We start from the raw sequence: 8442 nt of genomic DNA on the forward strand, positions 1-8442 counted from the left end.
GCTACCTCACAGAACCAGCAACTCCGGGCGCGCCAGGCCTCGGGCGCCGCCATCTTGGGGAGGTGCGCGAGCCCGAGAGTGGCACCCGTGGGCCGCCATCTTGAAAAGGTCAGCAGTTAGGACGGTTTCATCAGCGATGTGGGGAAGACTGAGAACTGCTCTAAAGGAATATCGAATAAATCCACATTTTTACCAAGTCTCTTAGGAGCCAATATTTTAAATAAATTCGTATATCAATGTATTTGGCTCTGGCGCGGTTAAGGGGATATTTCTTAGCAAATCCTCCTTAGGCACAAATACCAGCTCCCCCTGTCCCCTGCCTGTGGACGGTAGTATATGCCAATCCGAGCGTGTGTTCGCTACCACGACGAGTCTGCCGCACTTCCGGCCAGATCGCCGGATATCCGCTGAGTGACCCTTACAAGTCCTTCTTGATCCTGAAGTGGAATAGGTGCCGCTGTTGTTGCTGGTGTTGAATTCGGAACCGTAGCGGAACATGGGGCTGGAGGACGAGCAAAAGATGCTGACAGGGTCCGGAGATCCCAAAGAGGTAAGGCAAGGCGGCCGACTCGGCCCTCTTCACTGCCCTGAGGTTTAAGACCAAGCCCGCCAAAATACACGCGGGGCCCTGTTTGGCCTTGGATTCGTCCTTAGGGTTTCCACGGTCTGCATTACCGGTTCCCTCGACCCATCCCCAGAATTCGTTGATTCATCTTGGGAAGGTAGAGGACTAGCTTTTCTCTGGGCCTTGGTGTACCCCTTTTGTGAATGCGGTGACAGTTTAAGGAGAGCGCAAATGCTGTGTGGCCTGAGTTTTTGTAAAAATAAGATCTGTATTTTTAGTCAATCAGGTGTTCTGAGATCCTGGCTTGACAAGTGCAGGGAGCAAGCGGGCCAACCCTAGTGCTTCCCTTCGCTCAGGTCAGGGATCCTGCCACATGTTCTCCTGAGGTTCCAGAGATCTGGCCTTATACTAGTTTCTGTGAAGAAGTGATTTCTTTTTCTTTGGGGGGGGGTGGCAGGTATTTTGGGGGACAGTGTAGGAATGTGCAGTATAATTCTGTGAGTATGGAAGGGGGAGCTCTTTCCCAGAGGAAGAATTCCAGTATAATGATGTATTGACTGCTTACTATTCCAAGCTCTTTATATGTGCTAATTCATTTAAGCCACACCATAGTCCTATGAGGTGAGTATTAGGTACTATTACTGTTGTCCTTTTACAGATGTGGAAACTAGCATGGAGAGGTTATATATCTTTTCTAAGGACCACACCTAAGAAATCATGGAGCGAGGAATTGAACCTGAGCCACAAGGTTCCAGAGCCAAGACTTAGCCGCAGTGCCACACAGCTTTAGAGAAGCCAGCTGACTTTTGGTTTCCAATCACATTTCCTATCCTTCGTTTTCTAGTCATTTCTGGGCAGCTGTTCTGGATTTATGGGTTCAGAGTAGTTGGAAACTAGTTGATCCTATGTTATTTCCTAGTCTTCTTATTTTCAGAAAGAGGACCAGAATGAAATGGAGCTTGCCTCAGGAAGTCCAGCAGAAGTATACCTGAAAGTTCAGTAGGGCTCACCACAGCAGCAGATGAGAAAAAGAAAGCAGTCAGTTTTTTAAAATCAAGAAAACTGAGGTCTTTTATGAAGAACCTCTACCTTTTGGACATTAAATCTTTTTATTTAGTGTGACCTCGGTTTTTGTCATTGACTGGAAATTTTACATGAAGTAGTCCATTTTCAGACTTGTATTTGGATTTGTTTTTCCGAAACATGCTGCGATACTTTTGACACAGAATTATCAAAATGATCAATGTAGTAGCCTTGCTGATAGGGAAATGATACAAAGGTTTTGATTCAAGGATGCAAATTTCAGGTTTCTGGGCAGGTTAGGATTTCAATGGGGGGGGCGGATTTTTATTTTTATTTTTCGTTTGAGTTTGTTTTGAGAGAGAGAGCTGTGGAGGGGCAGAGAAAGAGGAAGAAAGAGAATCCCAAGCAGGCTCTGTACTGTCAGCACAGAGCCCATCATGAAGCTCAAGCCCAGGAACAGTGAGATCATGACCTGAGCTGAAACCAAGAGTTGGACACTCAACTGACTGAGTCACCCAGGTGCCCCTGAAAAAAACTTTCTCAGTATGAATTTTGTTTAAGAGCAAGGTTAAGAAACCTTAATGAAAAACTGGAATTTGACATCCTAAAACTCATCTTTGTGTTTAGAAGAGACCTTTGCTAATTGTGAGAATAAAAGCCTGGGTTGAATCTGCCTTACCCCTCCCAGCTTTCATGAGAATGAAGTAGATTGTGTGGAAATTTTGAAAACATGAAAACATCCCCCCAGTACACCTTTTCTTTCCCTTCCCCAAATGTGGACATGTGCATGCACAGGAAGGCAGACACCTTACTTTTGACAGGTTGGGATGCTGATCAGACTCTGCTATGCCTGAGATTTAGGCCTATGCTGATGCTCCCATAAAGAATCTTTTACACTGTTCTCCTTAGAAGAAAGGACACTAAATTTGAGGTTTACTTCTGAATCAGAAGTAAATAGATAGGGTGTGATTCCAAGTTTGTGAATGGACTACTCTAGACTTTGGATGCATTTAACACTGATAGTTTACTTAAGAGTCCTGAGGGTTTGGCAAGCCAAATGCAGTAATTGGAAAGCACTGGCTAAAGTAGAGTTTAGGTTTGCCCATTTTCATATTCCCAGTTCAAGTTCAGTGTCTAGAAAAAATGTTAGTTTTCCTCCTAATTTCATTTGGTATGTAAGGACGAAATTAAGCTATTTCCGGTAATAGTAAGACGTACCAGAATTTCAAACCAAATACTGTAAGTTACATATGTTCCATGTGAACATCAGCTTGAATCTGTATCACAAAATGTCTAATTAAGGGTGCCTGAGTGGCTCAGTCTGTAGAGCGTGTGACTTTCTGTCATCTTCGGGTGGTGAATTCAAGCCCCACTGGGTGTAGAACTCACTTAAAAAAAAAATGTCTAATTAGTGTTTGTTATTTCTAAACTGAAAGCCCTTTAAGGGGCTGTTGTGATTAACCAAATTACAGATAAGTACTTTGTAAATTTTAGAGTGTCCTGCACATTTTAGGTTATTACTAATGAAAGTGAGATAGCGTGTCCTTGTTGGTGTCCTTGTTGCAATGTACTCAGGGTTTGTTTTAATTGGGTATGGTAAGGTTACAAGCATGGAGACAACTGTTTTTGAAAGAAGTGTTTATTACTTATGGGTTCCAAGAGAAGGGGCAAAGGCCACAACACTCAGGGCCACACGGGAAAGTGCCTGGACCAGCTGAGAGAGCAAGGGAAACCAGACTCTTGGTTTCTGAGGGAAAGAACGGGTGAGGCAGGATAGGCAAGCTCTGGGAAGTTTAGGATTGGATAGTTTGAATAATTTCTGTGGGTTCTGGGCTGTAGAGGCGATCTCCAGTTGTTTGGTACTTGGCCCTAGGGTGATTAGGACAGGGGTTGTGAAGGAGAGTTAGATAAAGGAGGTGGTTGGTGATAAGGGTTTTAGATTGGTTGGTTTACATATGAAAGATGTGTACCCAGGCAAGTTGTTGCCTAGCTCTAGAAATTAGTCAACGCTGCCAGGCTGGATTTCTCTCCTGGATTAACAAATGCCCTAAAATGTCAAAGTATCATAAAATACAGAAAAATTAAAAAACCACAAAGAATACAATGCTGATCCTCAGTAATTACAACATCAGTATGATCGGGAATATGTATTTTCTAAATTGCTGCTGACATTAATTTTGTTTTCCTTTTTTAGGAGGAAGAGGAGGAGGAGGAATTAGTGGTAAGAACCGTCTCAGGTTTGGGACCACCTCAGTGAAAGGAAGTTTGAGATTCGTGAAACTCTTAAGGGCATTTTAAGGAGTCTTCACTTGACATCTTGGAAAAAATGGAAGTAGAAAAGACCTTTAATACTTCCTTTCTGTGCTGTGGAGTGTTGGGCTTGAGCCAGGGAGGCTGGGAAGCTGAGTCTTTTCTGGGTTTGGGACTTCTTTAGTCATGGTGTCAGGGAGCAGGGCAGCATCTTGAGGACCTGGTGCTCAGTTATCTGCTATTAGTGGTTTAATAAAGAATTCTGGAAGGAACTTTTCTTATATAATCCTTCTCCATGTTAACATTGCCTTTCTAGCTGGACAGCTGGGGTGCATAGGCCTGGCTGTCAGATGAGGAGAATTCATATTCACACACATTACATCTCCCAGAATGTTAACAAGTAAGGCCTCCTATAGATCTACTTCAAGTTTGGCTAGGTTTCCTTTACCACCTTGTTTTTCAGATAGGACTGAGGCTTTCAGTGCATACTGGCAACCTTGGAAGGCAGGAATGTGAAACTTTCCCCTACTACTTAGCATCAGAATTGAATGGGAGACCCCATTCTGCCATTTCTGGCGGCAGTGTGGCTCTGCCAGCTGGCCTTCTGCACGGTAATTCAGAGGCAGCTCCTTGGTTTGGTGGTTGTATTAAAGCAGATGGTTTGTGGGTCTCCTGTAACCCCATTTTGGTTCTTTTCTGTGTTTCTCCTTCAGGATCCCCTAACAACAGTGAGAGAGCAATGCGAGCAGCTGGAGAAATGTGTAAAGGCTCGGGAGCGGCTAGAGCTCTGTGATGAGCGCGTATCCTCCAGGTCACAGACAGAGGAGGATTGCACAGAGGAGCTCTTTGACTTCCTGCATGCAAGGGACCATTGTGTAAGTCAGCCTAAAGTCAGGAAGGGGAAAACTTATAGTGGCCAGGCATACTTGGTGCTGACAGCCATTCCATGCTAGGGCAGATCCATCAATAAGCATTTACTTATTGGTCCAATATAAGCCTGTTCAGTTCTGAGCAGTCCAGTTCTGAGCACTTTACGTAAATAGTCTTACCTAATTCTACTATTTTCACTGAAGATAAGGGGTTGTTATCCCCATTTTATTGATAAGAAACTGAGGCTTAAAGAAGAGGAATGATGTCCCAACTTGTATTGGGAATCCAATGGGAAAGCTGGATTTTGTACCTTTAACAGGCTACTTTGAAATAATTTTTATCCTTGGGGCGCCTTGGTAGCTCAATTGGTTAAGTGTCCCAACTTTTCATGGCTCAGGTCATGATCTCATGGTTTGTGAGTTTGAGCCCTGCTGTTGGCACAGAGCCTATTTCAGATTCTCTGTCCCCTTCTCTCTTTGCCCCTCCCGTGTGTGTGTGTGTGTCCCCGTGTCCACATGCGCTTTAAATAAGCATTTAAGCATTTAAAAAATAATAATTTATATCTTCCAATGTGTCATACATAGCAGTTGGTCCAGAAAGTTTTCTTTCTTTTTATTTATTTTTATTTTTTTAAGTTTATTTATTTATTTTGAGAGAGAGAGAAAAAGGGGTGGGGCAGAGAGAGAGGGAGACAAAGAATCCCAAGCAGGCACTGCACTCCATGCTGAACTTGATGCGAGGCATGAGATCATGATCTGAGCCAAAATCAAGAGTCAGATACACTCAACAGACTGACCCACGTAGGTGCCCCTTCTTCTTCTTTTTTTTTTTTTTAAGTAAATTTATATTTGACTCTTTTACATATAAGAATAAGGTATTTGAAATAAATTACAGAGTAGGCAAAAGTTTGATATGATTGGTTATATTAAAACTGGTTAATAAGTATATAAAGTGGTGCTTAATACCTTTAGCCCTCAGAGTAATACAGATCAAAACTATAATGAGATACTAGTTCTCACCTATGAGGATAGCCATAATCAAAAAGATAGGAAGAAATGGGTGAAGGGGGTCAAAAAGTAAAAGGGAAAAATAAATGACATTTTCCCCCTTGAAAAAGTTAATGATCTCCATTCAGCCAAGCTTATTTATGCTTCAACAATCCCAATATATAAGTGTTTTGTTTTAATTCTGTCATATACAGGGGTGCCTGGGTGGCTTAGTTGGTTAAGCGTCCGACTTTCACTTAGGTCATGATCTCGCGGTTCATGGGTTCGAGCCCCGCGTCGGGCTCTGTGCTGACTGCCAGCTCAGAGCCTGGAGCCTATTTCAGAGTCTGTATCTCCCTTTCTCTCTGACCCTCCCCTGCTCACGCTGTCTCTCTCTCTCTCTCCTAGAAATAAATAAAAATATTTAAAAAAAAAAAAAAAATTCTGTCATATACAGTAGAAATACACAAATGCACACATGTACCCCATTAAACACATTGACAATCAAGGAAAGTATCTCTACTGCCTAGAGATAACCATGTTTTTGTATATACTATCAGATTTTTAAATAAAAATGGAATCATAGATATATTTACATATAAAATATGAATAGAGGCATTATATTCCTTTTTCTACATAACTAGTGGAAAGAAGGAAAATTTATATACAAAATATGCACCTATAATTCTCCATATCATTAAAAAAATAGATCGGTGTTGGTGAAATGTGGAGCAATTGGAAACCTCATACACTGCTAATGGGGATGTAGATTGGTATAGCCCTATAGATAAATGGTCTGGCAGTTCTTCAAAAAGTTAGTTAACATGACCCAGTAATTCTCCTCGTACCTATATACTCAAGAGAAATGAAAACATGTATATAAAGGTTGTACACAAATATTCATAGAAGCATTATTCATAATAGGCAGAAAGTAGAAACAACATAAATATTCATCAATTGATATATGGATAATAAAATGTAATATATCTGTATGATGGGATATTATTTGGCAATAAAAAGAAATCATGTACTTAAAAAATTAAATTCTACCATATGATCCAGCAATTCCACTTCTGATTGTATACCCAAAAGAATTGAGACTATTCAGGGACTTAAGTAGAGATTAGTACATGCACGTTCATAGCAGCACTCATAATAGCTAAAAGGTGGATGCAACCCAAATGTCCATGGTGGTATATATATACAATGAAATATTGTTCAGTCTTAAAAAGGAAAGAAGCTGACATGCTACAACATGTATGAAGCTTGAAGACCTGCTAAGTAAAATAAACCTATCGCGAAAAGACAAATGTATTATTCCATTTACGAGGTACCTAGGGTAGTCAAATTCATAGAAAGTAGAATGGTGGTTGTCAGTTTGGGAAGTTGAAAAAAATTCTGGAGATTGATAATTGCTAGACAGTAAATTAATGCCACAGAAATGTAGAGTTAAAAATTGTTAAAATGGGGGTGCTTGGCTGCCTCATTCAGTGGAGTGTGCAACTCTTGATTTCGGGGTTGTGATTTCAAGCCCCACGTTTGTCATAGAGCTTACTTTTTAAAAAAATAGTTAAAATGGTAAATTGTATGTTATTAATTACTTGCATGAGCCAAGCACTAGGTTCAGGTCTGGGGATGAGATAGGCATGGTCCCTTCCTTCACTGAATTGAGCCAGCATAGTAGAAGACTAGTAGAGTAGCAAACTCTCTTTGAGTGTAGCCTTCTTAGGATGGCCTTTACTGATCCTCCTGTTTAAAGCTGCTAGCCCACCCCCCCTTTATTTTCCTCAGAGCATTCATCACTGTCAAGTTAACCTTATGTGTATTTTATAATTCTGTCATGCTGTAAGTTCCTTAAGAGACAGAGATATTACCTGGTTTACCACTGTAGCTTACTCAGCACCTAGAACAATACCTGGTGTATAGCAGATATTTTGTAAATAGTTGTTGAGTTAATAAACACTAATATGGGAGGTATAAGTTTCTGTGGGGAAGACAGCAGAGACACATTTGTGTGGGGATAGGAGTTTGTTTAGAGAAGACCTACAAGAAGACATGTAAACTTAAGTTCTAAAGGAAAAATAAAGGATGAAAAAAGTGAGAAAGAGTTCCAGGTAGAAGGGAGATAGTATTCAGGTAACTGAAGGGTGTTCACTAGGGCTCAAGAGATGTGTGGGTGTATGGAATGGTGTGGAGAGACAAGAGGCAGTAGTACTGTTCTGGGTCATGAAGGACCTTGTAAGCCATGACATTAAAGCTGCCAGTTGATGACATCCTTTTCTTTCCCCCATCTAGGTGGCCCACAAACTCTTTAACAGCTTGAAATAAGTGTGCAGACTTCACCCCAGCCTTCATCACCTGGGCATCGGGATTATTTCCTTATGGTTTTGACCGTGCCATTTGTTTATTTGTGTAACTGTAAGTTTATGTGAACCTCATGTATTTTAGCTAGGCAGGTAGCTTCTATGTGATTAGCAATGATTCCTCTTAATAAAGGCCAGTGATCTGCAGACCTGCCTCTTGTCCTTTTTTTTTTTAATTTGAAAATTTCAAGCATAAGACTAGGTAGAAGAATAACCAACTCCTGTGTACCCATCACCTAGCAAGTATGCATCTCTTAATGATACGAAATTTACCTTGATGCCATTATCACAGTTAAAAGCGTCTTTTGACGTCAAAGTTTTTGGTCTCAGTGTCCAACAAGGTTGCTTTTTAACAATATACATATTTATGGGGTGCCTGGATGGC

The 8442-nt window shown here is 41.2% G+C and overlaps 2 protein-coding genes across 4 annotated transcripts in view; one reads left to right on the forward strand and one right to left on the reverse strand.

Annotated features, from left to right (window-relative positions):
- Positions 1 to 85, reverse strand: part of LRRC41 (leucine rich repeat containing 41) — a 19358-nt gene extending 19273 nt beyond the window's left edge. The window contains 1 exon segment of the mRNA XM_077752142.1: positions 2 to 85. Coding sequence (XP_077608268.1) covers positions 2 to 53 — 52 coding nt within the window. The 5' untranslated portion in view covers positions 54 to 85.
- A 287-nt stretch (positions 86 to 372) lies between these two features.
- Positions 373 to 8204, forward strand: UQCRH (ubiquinol-cytochrome c reductase hinge protein). 3 transcript variants are annotated; one of them, XM_077752146.1, is made up of 4 exons: positions 373 to 550; positions 3783 to 3809; positions 4302 to 4449; positions 4552 to 4710. In XM_077752146.1, the coding sequence occupies exons 1-4, from the start codon at positions 497 to 499 to the stop codon at positions 4629 to 4631; spliced, it is 309 nt and encodes a 102-aa protein (XP_077608272.1). In that variant the 5' UTR covers positions 373 to 496; the 3' UTR covers positions 4632 to 4710. The 3 variants fall into 3 exon arrangements, with proteins under 3 accessions (XP_077608272.1, XP_077608273.1, XP_077608274.1); XM_077752147.1 differs by lacking the exon at positions 4302 to 4449 and adding an exon at positions 7990 to 8204 and having other exon boundaries at positions 390 to 550; positions 4552 to 4713; XM_077752148.1 differs by lacking the exons at positions 373 to 550; positions 3783 to 3809 and adding an exon at positions 7990 to 8204 and having other exon boundaries at positions 4307 to 4449; positions 4552 to 4713.
- The last annotated feature ends 238 nt before the right edge of the window (positions 8205 to 8442 follow it).

Source organism: Crocuta crocuta, unplaced genomic scaffold (genome assembly GCF_008692635.1).
Source record: "Crocuta crocuta isolate KB4526 unplaced genomic scaffold, BGI_CrCroc_1.0 scaffold367, whole genome shotgun sequence".
Lineage (NCBI taxonomy): Eukaryota > Metazoa > Chordata > Mammalia > Carnivora > Hyaenidae > Crocuta > Crocuta crocuta.